We start from the raw sequence: 17,347 nt of genomic DNA on the forward strand, positions 1-17,347 counted from the left end.
TGTGCTGCCCTGTCTTTCATCCCCTCTCCTCACCATCCGATAATCTCAATTCACTTACTCCTCTCTCTGTCTCTCTCCCTGCCACACTCTCCCCTGTGACTGCAATAATCCTTTCCCACTCCAAGAATTTTTACATTACAAACTTCCCTCAGTTTTAAACTGACTTAATTGTTATAGTTACCTATAAGGGCATCTGGGGGTTGCAGTGGTGTTTTTAACTGAGCTGATACTGGTTTGTCAAGAGATTCCTAGTGCCCCCACCCGCGGGCCAGTGCTCTAGTTTTCAAGGATCCTTGAGAGAAGCTGTAGCTGTTAAATCTGTAGAAGCTGGTAGTGCTGATGATTCTTGACAGTCCCACACAGGCACTCTTTTGCTCTTGTTACTTCCTGGCCAGATTAGTGGTACCTGCATTGGAACAGGCAGGTAGTGCTGCAACAGTTCTTGTTTCCTGCCAGGCTCCATTGCTACCAGTGTGGTTCCAAAAGAAAGAGGACTGAGTAACTGCTGCAATTGTTACAAGCTATTGTCAGGTCTGTTGGGAGCCATGACATCTGTGTTCCCTAAAGGTTTTCCCCCCTGATTTAAAAGCTTCAGTGGAGGAAAGGAAGTTTTGCCCCAAATATTTACCTGCTAGGTTCAATGGTTAGCTTTTCAGATGCCTGCTTCATAAAAGAATGTGTCATTCTGTGACCTGAGTGACGATGGCTCTGTACAGATGACTTCTTCTTTTTTTGTTTCTGTAGAAGAACAAGCTCTGAACATCTGAAATTCACTTTGCTCAATGGGCTGCGCAGAGCACAGATTTTTATCCTTGCACCAAAAGGCAGCTTCTGCTCACCCTTCAGCTTTCTTTAGTGTGCACAGCATAACACCCTGCAGGGCTGAAACCGGTCATTTTGGCGCAGTCTTGAAGAATCATTAAAATGGTTGCATGCTTTCAGCTGAGGAGGAAGAAGGTAGAGGTCGGAGAGGGAGGTTTTCTCCATTGCTTGAAGAACTCCCAAAGAAATGCAGCAATTGCTTTTCAGCTCAGCTGCAAGAATTTTGTCATGATGTATAACAGTAGGATATAGGACTCTGATATACAGGACAGCTGGGCTGTCAAACTCATTTTTTTAAATATAGCACTGCCTCAGTGTTTAATAAACTGCAGTACTAGTGAAGAAATTGAGAAAACAATTTTGCAAATGCCAGCATAGATGGCTGTTAGAGTGTAGCCCCCTTTGCATGAGAAGCTCTTTTTCCAGCCAAGCATGTGGAATACTGGGTTGCATATCATGCTGGTCAGTGCAGACTGTGAGAAAAACAGCCTTTCTAATCGGCTGCAAATGAATTTTAATTTCCAAGCTACTGTAAAGAGGTATAATGCTTTATATTCTCTCAGTGAGACTGTCTTTTTATAGCCAGGGATAACAGTGGCACGTATGGGACAGAATTTGCACGATACCTTAAAATGCCAGAACTGTAGTAGGCTGTGGGACTGAATCCAAATTCAGAACTTACCCCAAAAAGAACAGATCTATTTCTGCACTGCAGCATTCCTGGCAATCGTAACTGTATACTCTGTCTCATAGTGTTTTTATCCTGCTCAGAGTTGGTTATGTTTTAAAAATACATGATAAAATATCCAAACTATTTGAACTTCAGGGGCACTAAGGGCACAATAAAACACCTGAACATGCACAGCTTTCCCCTCTTTCTCCAAGGGGTATTCCTTCCACACATATAGAGGCAGCACCCAGTGCAGACCCTTGCACCATCTTCTCCAGCTGTCAAAAGCGGTTCTTTTCCACCTTGCTTGTGGCCTCTATCTCCAAAGAGGCCTGTCCATTGCTATTATTGTTCCAGTGCCTTCCCACAAGTTTATATAGTTAGAATTTCTGTAAAGTCTTTCAATCAGAATATTAGGGCCTGCGGCTGCCACCTCCTCCCACTCTTAGGCAAAGCTTACTGAATGCTTCCAAAGTTACACTGGGAGTAAGGAATGTGTCCCTGCCAGGTCAGCAGTTTGTTTTATGCAATGGATTGCTAGGCCATGCCAGTGGTTTCCCCCCAGGGAAGTGTTGAAAAGGAAAAGCCAGCCATACTGTGTTCAGAAGGGAGATATCTGTGGCCCTCCAGATACTGTTGGACTACACCTAACATCATATTTACCCACTGGCCATGCTGTCTGGGACTGCTGAACATCTGAAGGGCCACATGTTGCTGGACTCCCAGCAGTCCCAGCCAGCAGGGGTAAGTGTGATACTAAATAAATTCTGTGTGCAAAATTGATGATGAAACTTTGGAAATGAAAGATGCTACATTAAAAGACAGGGACGTGGGTGGCGCTGTGGGTTAAACCACAGAGCCCAGGACTTGCCAATCAGAAGGTCGGTGGTTCGAATCCCCGCAACTGGGTGAGCTCCTGTTGCTCGGTCCCTGCTCCTGCCAACCTAGCAGTTTGAAAGCACGTCAAAGTGCAAGTAGATAAATAGGTACCGCTCCGGCAAGAAGGTAAACGGCGTTTCCGTGAGCTGCTCTGGTTTGCCAGAAGCAGCTTAGTCATGCTGGCCCGGAAGCTGTACGCCGGCTCCCTTGGCCAATAAAGCGAGATGAGCGCCACAACCCCAGAGTCGGCCATGACTGGACCTAATGGCCAGGGGTCCCTTTACCTTTACATTAAAAGACAAGTTGGCAAAGCCTTGGGTCTCTAGAAACTGGGGCACACATAGAATAATAGAATTGTAGAGTTGGAAGGGAAGGGTCATCTAGTACAACCTCTTTCAGTGCAGAAAACACTTGCCTATTGCTGACCTCAACCTACAATCCCAAGTGAGTTTTCTATAAGCTAACCATAAAAGTATGGACAAGCTCCTGTGTCTCTACTTCCCCCCACTTCCTTGTCCTGTCTGTCTTCATACCCATTGTTGCTTCTTGGCTCTCTTTTGCCCTGTATCCTCCCCTCTTCTTTCGGAGTGGAGAGCTGGCATTGTACCCATGAGATACAGGTGAGTCCATGTCCTAGGTTTCCCACATTGATATTTAAAATGACAGATATATGAGGAATATATCAAGGTGGTAACGGTCACATAATAATGGTTGGAGCCAATGCACTCGTCCTCACAGTGACCTTTCCCCTTCTAGGTCTTTTTTATTTGCAGTCTTTGAAATCTTTCCCTGCCATTGTATTCAAGTTGATGTTTTGTTGATCTCTTTTGTTCCATTTTTCTCAGGCCCCCATGTCTTCCCCCTAAGCCACAGAAAATGAGGAGACCTAGGCCTCTCTCAGTCTATAATCATAAACTCTTTAACGGCAATATGGAAACATTCATTAAGGTACTTGCTGTCTAACAGTGAGAATCTGTGGACACTGTGGATGTAATGGTAGCATTTTTTCTCTTCTAACTGCTGACCTGTTTCCTTCTCTTGGACCTGGCCTTTCCCATGCACTGCACATCACACCATTAAAGTGGTTAGTATGCCTCTGCCTCAGTGACAATTTCTATTGGTGGCATTTGCACCTCCTTACTGCAATAGTGAGGCACATCACTCCTATTTGTGCCAACTGGGAGGGATGAGATAAGTGTAATGACCCTTGTGGAACAGTATGGAAGCGCAACACTCTTTGTGGCTGTCAGCGTGCTAATTGCAATCTGCCATATCTTATCACTGCAGGAGAACTACTGAGGTTTTATAAGCTGCTGTTTATATGAACATCCTGGAATTTAAATGCAGCATGCCTGCCTTCCGTTAAAAGAGATTTGCAGGGGATCAGAGTTATACAAAAATCCTTAAAAGATTAGGGTGCTCAGACTGATATGGCTCTTTGTAATTTAAAGAAAGGCAAGATGCTATTAGCAGAAACAAAATGTATAGTCGACAATTTATTCCACAGGCAGGCAACTCCTGAATGTTTGTTTTAAAGGAAAGTGACAGAGGGGAGTGACTGAGAAAGTTTGACCCATGTTGAGGTACCCTTCCTACCCCCTACTTATGGAAAATTCTGGATGTCCACCTTTAAAAGAATAATAAAGTCAGTGCTATTTTTCTAGGGGAAAAGTGCCGGAACACATCATGAACACCTCCATTGTTCTCTTAGAATGGCAATGCCGCCCACCTAAGAGCTGCTGGAATTGAGTTCCAGTGAATTCCGGCTAAAAAAAGCCCTGGATGATGATGATGATGATGATGATGATGATGATATAATAATAATAATATTTCAGCAACTTGTTCTCCAATGGCTGTGAGAAAAAAGAAATAACGAGCTTTGGCTCACAGTTTGTAAGGACTGAGTGGGGTGGCGGGAGCTTTCTGCATACCTGTCCTGTGTACGGCTAACTGAATGACAAGCTAGGTATTTTCACTATTTTATTTACATGAGCCTAATATAGTTGTGTTAAAACTGTTCAGCAAAGTTGTGCACGTCTTTAAATAAGCATTTGGCAGGCTCATTTTTACGTCCCCACTCCATCCCATAAAAGATTAATATGCACAACATCTGGGATTGCACTGAGTGCTATAAAAGAAGATGCATTGATCTCACCGCTATTTGGAAAGAGCTGTGGTGTAACAGACATTGAGGAAATAGAAGCTTTGAGTGGGCTGAAGAATTGCTGCCATTTTGGAGTCAATCTCCATTCAGCATTCAGTTTTATGCCTTAGGCACAGCTTAAAAATAGGATGCTGATTTAGGAATTTAGAAAGATTTGTATTCTTTAAAGCAGTACTGATTATTGCAAAGAGAAACACATTTTAGCTTTCCCATTACTATTATTCCAGCACAGGAACAAATTGCTTTTTTAATGGCTCAAGTAGTCTTGACTCCAGTAGTCTTGTCTCTGATTTTGTCTATATACATGGGGAACGGACAGCTATAAAAGTCTATGGTGCGTATTAATCAAGTCAAGTCGAAGAGCTTGTCCTGCTCTCAGGACTTTGTCACCACAGGGTCTAATGTAAATCCCAGAGAGAAGTATGAAGGCATCCAATGCAATTTTACTAACTAGGTGTGACCCTCTAAAGCTGTCTGGGTGCAAGGCCACATGAGGACCCTTATATAAGCTGCTCTGAGATCTTTGTGGAATAAGTAAAATCAGGAAGTGACATCACAGTTGAATTTCCCCCACTTCTTTGAGCTACCTTCCTTCTTGTTAATGCCTAGCTTTCCCTCTTCCCTGCCCACTTCCTATTTATGGTACCACCTGAATTCAAGGAAGTTCCTCTTGTCATCCCTGTCTCCTCTAGCTTGACTTCAAGCCCTCGTTCTCCATCTACCCTTTTCCATTAATTTCCTATTGCGTGGTCCACTGCCTATGCCATCTTCATTCAGTCACCTTCGAGGGGTTGACACAACCTCTCTCCATGCGCTGAATAAAGCCGTGGAAGGAGCCACATCAGTAGCCGTGCCCAACCCTGCACCTATCACCTCTCTGAGCAAACTGCACCAGAAAGAGTCTTGCCAACTTTGACCATGCTCCCTCCTTGCATGGAAGAGCTCCACGTATAAAGATCAGTGCTGTCACAAAACCTGGCCAGGAACTGTGAGGCATGAGTTCCCAGAGCAGTCAAAATGTTCATGAATGAAGCCATTTTGTGCTAGTTCAGCCATCTGGTGTGAGGGGCTTAACAACTCCCAGAGCAATGCACCGATCAACACAGAGAGAACATGTCCGTCTCTCTCAAGACACACAGAGAGAACAGAAAGTACAGTCTCCTCCCAGACTCCTCCCAGTTTCTATAGCTGACGTCAGAAAGTGACGCACATCTCAGAACACTTAACCAGTTAAGTTCTGAACTCTCACAGTTACTGCATGCCCCAATATCTAACACTGCCACCACTTCAAACCATTCAGATGTATAATGTTCAGCCACCAGCTACCCAAAAAGTGTCTCATGATTATTTTTTTTATGACGAATATGATGTTTTCAGTGGGTTGACACACAGGACTTTCTGGAACTGGCCCTGTAAGTAGGTGCAGAACTATCATATAACAGGGCCACCAAGTCATAGAGTGACACCAATAGTATCAAAAGCCACTCAAGAGATCAAGAAGAATAAGCAATGTTGCACTCCCCCAGTCTTTCTCCTAGTGAAAGTCATCACTTTGGGCAAACAAAAGCCATTCCAGTACAAAAACAAACTCTAGAACCACTCTAGAACCACTATGAAATAGGCCAAGATAATTTGCTTCATTCAACCACACCTGAAACTGACCAACCACTACTTTTTAGCTGGTTCCTTCTAGTGATTATAAACATGGTTGGACTATCAAATGTATTTTTAAAAATTATTCCAGTTACATTAAGCTTCATATTTTAATATTAATTAAATCAACATACTCAGTGTTGCGCCAAAGGAACTAATGTCACTAGAAATCTATCTGAAAAGGATTGACCCACTTCCAGTAAAGATATTCCTGAAGGAAACTAGTGGTGGTGAATTTTCAAGCAATAAGATTGCAGTGTCAGATCAAAACCAAAGGAGCAGCTCTATGTTTTCCTAGAAGCAGGGTAAGAAGAAAAAGAAAGCTTGCCTCCATTTCAACTGAGCTTTCTTAATAACTCCAGAGAGAGAGATATTACTCTGAGGTGATAATTCTATTTGTTCTCCTGTGGTTAAGTACATCCTAAAGTATGCTCCTTTTTTTAAAAAAAAGAAAAGTTGAGGTATATTCATTATGAGTCTCAGCCACAGAAAACAACAACAAAGAAATATCTACCCATTATGAAAGGTTTGCTTTATGTATAGATTGATATTAATACTTTACATTGTTTTCCACACAGAAGGCCTTCAAAGAAGCTTACAAAATAAAAAGTCAAACTAAAATATAAATATAAAACAATGCACATATAAAAATTAAACCAGAGCAGCAAAAAATAATAATCCAAACCACCCACAAAGAGGAAGAAATGTGTCAAAGAAACAAACTTCCAAGAGCCAACTAAGGCATGCCCATAACTTGACAGGCAAAATCTTCACTTTCTTGCCAGCAGGGCTGTGAGATAGTCTTGCTGATGCCTGTGAATGTGGAGGTCTGAGGAGGGGGGGGGGGGGGTCTGTTGGAAGAACTAAATATGGGGATGAGGAGAATGCAATAAATTACTATAAGAGTAATCTGAAAGTTGGTCACTGAGGACAAGAGATTGCATACTAAGCAGTTATATGGGGTGTTGGAGCTTCAACTAGATCCTTCTAAGCTGCCATTGCATTTGAGCTTTCATAGCCTCTGGAAGTTGTGCTTACTTTAACTGATCTTATTCTTGCTTAACCTTTTCTTTTTTCCCTACTTTGCTGCTTTCTTTGCTTATCAGAGGAAGAAGGAATGCTCGAACCAGAAACCAGGTATTTACTAGAAGAGGCCCCCCCCTTTCTGGGGAAAAAAATCATATATGTTTATATAATATGAGCATAATCTAAATTTAAGGGAAACAATTGTAATCCCTTGCCAAAAATACGCTATGCTCTTATAGTTCACATCAAGTTTTTAGTGATGGATACAAAAGACAAAACTCATGCAAGGATAACTTTTCCCCTTGCCTTCCTCTGTGATTCAGGCTAGCATTTCGAAAATGTTTGCCTCTAGGCAACAGTTCTTGGTTTGAAGACATTTGAATGGTACAACCAAGCAATAGCGCATTTTTACAGAAGGCCTGGCTCATAGCTACATTTCTGTAAAGTGATAGTTATGATCCAGCTGCATAATACCCCATACGTTGCTTCAGACTAAGTCAGATTGATTCCAGGGACCACCTTCTAATTTATGATTTTTCTCAAAGCTGACAGTATGTAGGATATGTGAAGTGCTGTTTCAGATACTTGCAGCGATTGTTATCTTAATTTATTGCTAACTCTTATGATTAAACTAATGGTGCTCTTTTTCCAACCTGAGACTTTTTGTGCAATCTTTGCTACAATGTGTTTTCTAAAACACTGACTTCATCAAATCAGTATGTTCAATTTTTCTTTATTTGATTGTTATTTCAAAGGATTCAGGACAGGCTATTCCACTTGTGGTCGAAAGTTGCATTCGGTACATCAACTTATATGGTAAGTTCTTTTGGTAGCCTCCCCGTTGGCTATAGTTTTTCTAAGAAAGTCTCTCTGTTCAAGAACTTCTTCTGCCTGAAATGCAAACAGATATGCCTGTTTCATTGCTTAATCATATGGGCCTGAGTCTTAATTCTTGTTATTTTCTATAGCATTGATTTAGCATCAACACAATAACATTTTGTGTGTGATAAATTCTTGGGTTGTATGTGCTCTTCCTGGCTTTTGTGGACCTCAGTCCAGACACTTGGGAAAGAAATCAACTGATGCCTTTCCATCTATTGCGGTGTATCCAAGATCACGATAAGGTATCTGCATTGTTCTAGTGCAGGGTAGGTGATGTAAGGCCCATTAACCATATGCAGCTTATTCAAGGTTTTCTCTGTTGGGAAAAGTTCTCTTTCTCCCCCAAAAGCTGTCATGGACTGGCTGGATGCAGAGGAATGGTGGGAGGCACCAGCTGGGGAACCCCCAGGGGAAGAAGGCTCAGAGCCAGAGGATTCGTGGTGGGACGATGATGAGTGGTCAGAGGGAGAAGAGGGAGCAGACTGGGAGGAGGGTGTGTCGGAAGCTGAAGAGGTAACAGGACTTAGTGAGCAGGAAGGGGCTGCAGAGAGCAGGCCAGAAGCAGAAGCGGAGGCTGGAGAACAGAGGGGGCCAAGAGGCAGAGAGGACACAGGCCGCTGCAGAATCCAGGGAGTCTCCCCCTCCTGCTTCGACCAGCTCCCCTCCCTCCAGTCTCTCCTAACTCACAGGGAAGTGAAGAGAGTAGAGCAGAGACAGACAAGGCATCGGAGTCTCAGATTACTTGGGAAGGACCAGGGGGGAGGAGGCATAGAGAGCTATGGGAAAGCAGGGACCTTCAGTCATTGCAACTGCCTCATTGGGGCAAGATATACTGGGAAGAGTGGCTGTGCTCACTAGGCCTGAGCTGTTTTGTTTCTTTGAATAAAGAATTAATTTCACTGACACTTTGTGAGTTGTTGCTGATCTGCTCTCAGCACCCGCCCTGACACCCGCCAAACACACCTGTCCATACCGTAGCAGTGCATTCACTGGTTTGTAGGCTGGGTGTAAGCCTTGGTGGACTGTGGATAACATCTGAGCCTTCAGTTGCTTTCCCTAGTACTAGAGCATTTAGAAGTGAAAATCAGTCCTAATTTACATTTTTCTCAATTATATTTTTATTCTTTCAGCATTATTATTATTCTTTTTTATTGAATTTATATACCACATCATACCTGGAGCTCTCAGGGCGGTTTGCAGTGGAAAGAAATGACTGATATTCTAAATTGAAAGAAATGACTGATATTAAAAATACTGCAATAAGCCTTTCTTTTACCTCTTGTTTTATGTCCAGGTCTACAACAACAGGGTATTTTTAGAGTTCCTGGATCTCAGGTTGAAGTCAATGATATCAAAAACTCATTTGAGAGAGGTATGCGAGAAGTCTGTGTTTCTCAAAAAATGATGTGAAGCTGTTTTCCTTCCACCTTGTAGTGCAATACACAAGCTCTAGCAAAGGGTGATGCAGTCAAGTATCTGTTGTATTCTATTTCCCACATAGCAGAATGCTGTAGCCCAGATTGCAACATGTGAATACTGTTTCACCTCTGGATCTTTCAAAGCCTAAGGCTGAGCTTTTACTGGCACAAGTTTTTTTAAGCGAAAACCTCATAAGCTGTTTTCAGTGCCAGAATTCAGCCTAACTAAAAATGTCTTTTCTTCTTCTTGTGAAATGAGTGTTATTAAATGAGTGTTATAAATATCTATTCCATTCTAGGCAAGTTTCTTTCAGAAATATAAAATACGACCAGATGTTAACATCCACAAATGAAAGATAAATACTTCAGTGTGCGTTTTCCTGTCATATTTTATCCTATGGTACATATTTTTAATGCATGTTTGGAGCCAAATACTAAAGTCAGAGAAGTTTAAAATCTGATGGATAACTACACTCTAATCCATGTATGTTTAGTTCAGAAGGTACAAATCAAGTCAGTTTGCTTAAAAATACAGACTGAACTAAGTTATCTTCCATCCCTGTATCTATAATATTTAACTATGTTATAATCAAGTTATGATGAAATTCTGTTCACAGCAGTTTGTTGTCTATATTGTTTCATAAGGCCACACTCTAAACTATTGGGCATATTACATGCTGAGCAGAGTTACCGTATTTTTCTATGAATAAGACACCCCCATGCATAACAAGACCCTTATTTTTTTGGAACCCCAGATTAAGAAATCAGTATTTTAAACATCAAACAGAACAACTTTGATATTTTATTTAAAAATTCAAAGCACTGGCACCAGCATGGTAACCCCCAATGGTGCCTGGGGTGGGGTGTGTGGACAGCAGTGGACCACCAGCACCTGAAAAGTTGTTGAGCTTTTATGGGGAGATCGCTCAAGCTGGTTACCTGGAAAGGACAGTGGCTACAATTTCTTCACGGCAGTCATGGGAAGATAAGTAGTGTTGTTTTTTAAAACTCCTATGCATTCACCATAAGACAACCCCCCCCCCCCAATTTTTGAATAAATAAATATAGCAAAAAGCATTGTCTTATACATGGAAAAATTCAGTAGCTTCATGAATCATCCATAAAATAGGAAGGCTGAAAGAATATCAAATGGCAGTACTCACTGGCTTGAAATTTTCTCTATGACTCCACATTATCCTGATGTCAGTAACCTCTGATGTGTTATAAGCTAGTGCCATGCCATTTAAAACAATACTGTATTGAATGACTGGATGAAAGAATTACTCTGATCTTTCCCTTTGCTTATTAAGTGCTCTGGATTTTCTGCCTAATCCAGAAGTAGAATTTAATGGTATAAACTTTTTATTTATTCATCCAGGTGAAGATCCCCTTGCTGACGATCAAAATGAACGTGACATTAATTCTGTTGCTGGGGTCTTAAAGCTGTATTTCCGAGGACTGGAAAATCCACTCTTTCCTAAGGAAAGATTTCAAGACTTGATCTCTACTATAAGTAAGTACAAGTCAGTGATTTGTAATGAACTATGCCAGTGAACAGTGCAAGTCATGGTATCTGTTGTTCTCTCATTTACTTCTGTATTCTGTTACCTCCCTCTTTGGTTTTGACCAGACATAAGCAAACTCGGCCCTCCAGATGTTTTGGGACTACAACTCCCATCATCCCTAGCTAACAGGACCACTGGTCAGGGATGATGGGAATTGTAGTCTCAAAACATTTGGAGGGCCGAGTTTGCCTATGCCTGGTTTTGACCCTCCCCCCGGCAATTGACATGCCTTGCCCATTGTGCATACTTGGTCCCCACCAGATTGTGATAGGGTTTGCCCCGTAGCGCTTTTTTTTTGGTACTTACGATACTTCTTCAAAAGGGTGTTCCCCAACCTCCTGATACTTCCCTCATGTATGGATGGTGTTTTAACTATATAAGGACAGGAACTTAGAGAATGACTTTACTTCTGTATCAGGAGGTTTTTAATGTTTGATGTTTTACTGTGTTTTTATATGTGTTGGAAGCCACCCAGAGTGGGTGGGACAACCCAGCCAGATGGGCGGGGTATAAATAATAAAATTGTTATTGTTATTAGTATTAGAAAACCATGTTCTAGCAACAATAGTAGGTCCACTTTTCTTCCTTTACATTCTGGTTGCTTTCTCTCCTAACTATTCTCTGCCCCTGCTTTTCTACTACATTGCCAGGGAGTATCAAATGGAATCAGTACTGTAGTGCTCTCTCTCTCTTTCATCTAGTAGGGAACTCAGATGCTGAGTGCCAACAGCAATGTAGCAAAAATGGGTGCTCTGAGAAATGAGAGTGGGGTATTAGCAGGCTTGGGGAAATGCCAAAGTTTTCAGAAATACAAAAAGGAAAACCCTTTAGAAAAAAACAGGAGAACAACTGCCCTTAAGAGCCCAGTTAGGAGGAGCATGCGCAGTAGCCATGGAGTGCCTGTTCAGGGGGAAGCAGAAGGTGTGTCTGTGTTAACAGAATATCCTGGAAGGGTGCATGACTGACTCATTGGAAGACTGGCCAGGAACACTCCACATTGGTTCAGGGTCCTGTGTGTTAATTTCAGTGTAACAGATTTATGCGGTGTATTATATTCTGACACTGTTTTAAATGGAAGAACGGATATTTCGTGTTTGAGAGCTGCTCCCACCCGAACTCCCACCATCCGGTTTGAACAAAAAATGTAAAAGGTTAGAGCCAAAAACAAACAAACAAACAAACAAACAAAACAGCTTATCATCTCATACGGCTGTGAAGGAAGAAAGGCTTGCAGAGTGCAGAGCAGCCGCCTTTTCTCTGGAGCTTAAACTGCAGACTGCCGCACAACAGAAAGCTGATTTGATTTCCCTTGGCCGGTGCTAACTTAAGCTGAGAGACTTTTGGCAGCGTACAACGTTGTGCATGTCACAGGGCATTTGCATGCCCTGAGAGTCTGCAGTGCCACATAACCCACTGTTTATTATGTGGTTGGGAGGGAAGGCTCACTCTCAAAACAAACAGGAAGTTCCCTGTCACTTAGGCTAGAATGAAGACTGGAATTTGCATGAAACTCTGATGTGGAAAACAGCAGCAAATATGAATACAAATTCATGCAACCTAATGCCATGCAGTGCCCAGTCAAGATGGACCAATTAAAATTGCATACCAATGTTCAAGCTGCTTTTGAATAAGGGCTCTTTTATATTCATAAAGCCAGCTTGTGAATATTTTTTACATATCATTTATTTATTGTTAGCTGTTTTGATAACCATTACGTTCTACATGCAGTATGGAAGAAGAGATTTAAATAAAATAAATCATAGCTTGACTTTTTCAAATTAATTTTTCAAATTAAAATTATTCTTTACTTTTTTTGAACCAATATTAATGCACAAAATGCCTTTTGTTAATGAATCCTAGGGCCTCCTGGGGAAAATATACAGTAGCTGAACAAGTATACTTACATTGTATACTTTAAAAGGAAAGGTTGCTGTTTGGCTCCATTGGGGAAAAAATCCACAGTTGGAAAATGTCTTTATTAGGACCAACCAATATGTCACAAAATCCCCCCCTTCCAGAAAAGTTTTTTATTCTACAAATAACATAACCAAACAATATAAGAATAGGAAAGTAATGGGAACAAAAATAAAATTCAATAATTCACTTTAGAGCTGTTGATATACATCAGAAAGTCAAAAGAAAACAAAGATACAGTGGTACCTCAGGTTAAGAATTTAATTCGTTCTGGAGGTCCGTTCTTAACCTGAAATTGTTCTTAACCTGAGACACCACTGTAGCTAATGGGGCCTCCCACTGCTGCCGTGCCACCGCTGCATGATTTCTGTTCTCATCCCGAAGCAAAGTTCTTAACCTGAAGTACTATTTCTGGGTTAGCGGAGTCTGTAACCTGAAGCGTCTGTAACCCGAGGTACCACTGTATATTACAAGAAGGGTCAGAAATTGATTCTAAAATGGAATGCTCACAATTGGCCCAGATCTAGTATATACAAGTGGAACCTGCAACAAAAGGTTGCAGTGTGCAGTGCTATGCCTAAACACAGAATACTCCATTCTGTTACCTCCCTCTTTGGTTTTGACCAGACATAAGCAAACTCGGCCCTCCAGATGTTTTGGGACTACAACTCCCATCATCCCTAGCTAACAGGACCACTGGTCAGGGATGATGGGAATTGTAGTCTCAAAACATTTGGAGGGCCGAGTTTGCCTATGCCTGGTTTTGACCCTCCCCCCGGCAATTGACATGCCTTGCCCATTGCGCATACTTGGTCCCCACCAGATTGTGATAGGGTTTGCCCCGTAGCGCTTTTTTTTTGTACTTACCATACTTCTTCAAAAGGGTGTTCCCCAACCTCCTGATACTTCCCTCATGTATGGATGGTGTTTTAACTATATAAGGACAGGAACTTAGAGAATGACTTTACTATTGACACAAGAAATATGGCACTTCAGCAAGATGTAGCAACGAAGAATACATCTATTCAGAGTCTCAATCCTTCCATTTTGCACACACCTGCATTAGTTCTCTATCCCCCCCCCCCAATGATCAGTCAGTGCAACAAAATTGTTGCCTCAGGGAACTTGTTTCACAAACGGTAGGAGGGGGAACAAAAGGAAAATGAAAAAGTACAGAAGTCAGCTTGAGTGTTGTATCCACAAGTTCAGTTTGTAGTCTCACTTTTAAGACTAAGACTCTGATAGGTGCTGCAGAAACCTGGCTATACACCTAGGATACTGTGATAGATTTTGTGATAGAGAAATAATAGTTGTTCCTCCCTTTTTTAAAAAAACAACAACAACCAACCAAACCAAAACCAGGCTGTTTACCCAGATTTGTCCCATGCCTTAAGCAAAACACACAGGTTCCTTGTTAGGCAGAGAACAGAGCAACAGCACCAAAGCTAGAAATGAATTTTGCTTGGTGTGTTAGGCAAAAGTATCAACTGAAGCTCAAGCGTCTAGTACAGTGGTACCTCTGGATATGCACACCTCCGTTTGCGAATTCTTCAGGATGCTAATGCGGCAAACCCAGAAGTATTTTTCCGGGTTTCGTCGCATGCGCATGAGGTGGAAGCCTCATGATCTGACCGGAGCTCCGGAACGGATCCTGTCCACAACCAGAGGTACCACTTTATTCCCTTGTTGCTGGAAATGATAGAACTGTCAAAACGCAAAGTCCATTTCCAGGCTGCAAAAAATTATTTCCCTCTACTTATAGATTCCACCCCAATACTCAATTTTGTCCTCTTTTGTTAGAAGTCCTCTGGAAAGTAAAGCCCACAGTTCTAGCTGGCCACTGTACTTGTAAATGAGTGAGCCCCACTGATGATAGTTGGGAGTTTTCCTGAAAAAAGCATTTGATAGACTCGTGACACCCAGTATGTACTATTGAGGTATTCTCCCACACCTTTAAATCATTGTTCTGTTCTCCAGGGTAAGCATATACAAGCCCTCTTATAAGGCTTGTTATCAGATTGCGGTGCACTTTATTTGGGTGGAGCCCCACTGCAGAAATGTCCCCCATCCCCCTTAAAGTTTAGGCCCTCAAATGTGAAAATCAAGTACCTGTCTCACAGATAGAGGCAGATACAGGAAATAGCTGTTGAGGGCTAAAGTCAACTATCCCTGCTTGCGTCTGTAAGAGAAACATGAGCAACAAATCTCCTTGGAGTTGGTGTGCTAATTGTGTGTGCCTGACTGTGAACCTCAATGGACTGCTGTACGTTCTTATGTTGCAGAAATTGAAAGCGTTGCAGAACGAGTGCACCAGATCCAGCAAATCGTTATTACCTTGCCCCGGGCCGTCATCATTGTCATGAGATATCTCTTTGCTTTCCTCAACCAGTGAGTCTTTTCACCTGCTGCTTACTATTTAATGGAGCCGTAAATTCCCTTCCCTTGTAAACTGCCTTCCTTTTTGCTTCTCCTCCTCCTCCTCTCTCATTCCTTTTCAAACCCAGTCCTTGGGCAGTAAGGGAGGGGTGCCACTTGACCCTTGATATCTGTGATGGCTGCCTTTCACCCATCTGGAGGAAATGCCTGTGGAGCTCCTGTTTGTGTTTAATAGTTGATGGCTTGGTGATGCCGCTGTGGGTTGCTTGTATTTGCAGCTTGTCACAGTACAGTGATGAGAACATGATGGATCCTTACAACCTGGCCATCTGCTTTGGACCAACTTTGATGCATATTCCAGATGGGCAGGATCCAGTGTCCTGCCAGGCTCATGTCAACGAGGTCATCAAAACTATCATAATCAATCATGAAGCCATCTTCCCTAGCCTCAGGGAGCTGGAAGGACCCGTTTATGAAAAATGCATGACAGGTGGCGAAGAGTACTGGTAAGGAGATCAGGATTAAAATGTATATTTGGTATATTAAAAGTGTGTGTGTGTGTGTGTGTGTGTGTGTGTGTATGTATATATATATATATATATGCAGGTTTTGGTGTCCTCGGGTGTCTTCCCGTGTAAAAGTTGGGGTGTCTAGGCGACGTTTCGACGAGGTCTCACTCGTCATCTTCAGGCTGGTGCTTTCGGCTTCTTGTTACTGGAACAGAGCAGGATCTCAGTGTTTGAGTTCCTATAAATACTGTAGAGGGGGTGTGGTGTATAGCCTCCAATGTTCTGGGCAGAGAGGAAGTTCCCAGGTTAGTGTGCCTTTTCTTCTTTTGTTCCTTAATTACTTGAGAGATATCTTGAGTGATTTCTTGAGTGATATCCTGAGTACCACTTAGGTGGGTCATTAGGTGTGGATTAGTTGTTAAAGTCTTTGTGTCTTGACCTCTTGAACTTTGTGAAGAGTTTTCCTGAGAAGATGGCTGTACTGTACTTAGTTGTGCTCAGATATGTTGACGACACCTTTGTAATTTGGCCACACGGGAAAGAAAAACTGGATAGCTTCCTCACACATCTCAACAACTTACACCCCAAAATACAATTCACTATGGAAATAGAAGCCAACAACCAACTTCCCTTCCTTGACGTCCTAATCTACAAAAAACCTGATGGCTCCCTAGGACACACTATCTACCGGAAAAAAACACACACCAACCGCTACTTACATGCACAATCACACCACCACCCTGCACAAATAAACTCCGTAGCCAAGACTCTCATCTCCAGAACCAAACGCCTGGCTGACAAAGACCACTTGACAACTGAGTTACAGAATCTCTCAAACGTGTTAATTGCCAATGGATACCAGCAAAACAGGATTACGAAGCTAATCCAAAAGGAAACACCCCCCAAAAACCAAGACACAGAAGAAAACAATGGCATGGCCCTCCTTCCTTATATCAAGGGCACTACAGATAAAATTAGCAAAATCCTCCATAAACACAATATCAAAACAGCCTTTTGCACCAACCAAAAAATAGCCAATATCCTCAGAAACCCCAAGGATAAAATCCAGTTGGAAAACCAAGGGATCTATGAAATACCCTGCAAAGTCTGCCCAGCCACGTACATTGGACAAACAAACAGACGAATAAATGCACGTATCGCAGAACACAAGAATGCCGTCAAAAAAGAAGAAAAAACTTCCTCTCTTTTCCAACACATGAAAGAAACAGGACACGAAATTAATTTTGCAGATTCCAAATTGCTCTTTAACACGGAACATCACCACAAGAGAATAATCATGGAAGCCATCGAGATAGAGAAACACCCTCACAACATGAACAAGCGTGACGACACATCCCGCTTGCCAGACATCTGGAAATTAGCCCTCCCCACAAAAACTGACACCAGATCCAGAGGCACACAGAACGCCAACACCAATCAACCACACCAGACCCAAACCCAGACCCTCT

The 17,347-nt window shown here is 42.2% G+C and overlaps 1 protein-coding gene across 3 annotated transcripts in view; it reads left to right on the forward strand.

The window, feature by feature from the left end:
• The window catches only part of SRGAP3 (SLIT-ROBO Rho GTPase activating protein 3), a 186,715-nt gene that overhangs the window by 147,947 nt on the left and 21,421 nt on the right, over window positions 1-17,347 (forward strand). For 2 of the 3 annotated variants that reach the window (XR_014154050.1, XM_081852399.1), the window contains exons 12-17: window positions 3,217-3,319; window positions 7,970-8,030; window positions 9,391-9,468; window positions 10,893-11,027; window positions 15,276-15,381; window positions 15,648-15,875. Coding sequence is in view for 2 of the 3 variants with exons in the window: in XM_081852399.1 (XP_081708525.1) it covers window positions 3,217-3,319; window positions 7,970-8,030; window positions 9,391-9,468; window positions 10,893-11,027; window positions 15,276-15,381; window positions 15,648-15,875 (711 nt within the window). In the remaining variant the exon portion in view is untranslated. Of the gene's footprint in view, window positions 1-3,216; window positions 3,320-7,294; window positions 7,326-7,969; window positions 8,031-9,390; window positions 9,469-10,892; window positions 11,028-15,275; window positions 15,382-15,647; window positions 15,876-17,347 lie in introns of all 3 variants that reach the window. The other variant, XM_081852400.1, reaches the window with a different exon arrangement.

The sequence above is a fragment of the Podarcis erhardii genome, assembly GCF_964252035.2.
Source record: "Podarcis erhardii genome assembly, chromosome: 2".
NCBI lineage: Eukaryota > Metazoa > Chordata > Lepidosauria > Squamata > Lacertidae > Podarcis > Podarcis erhardii.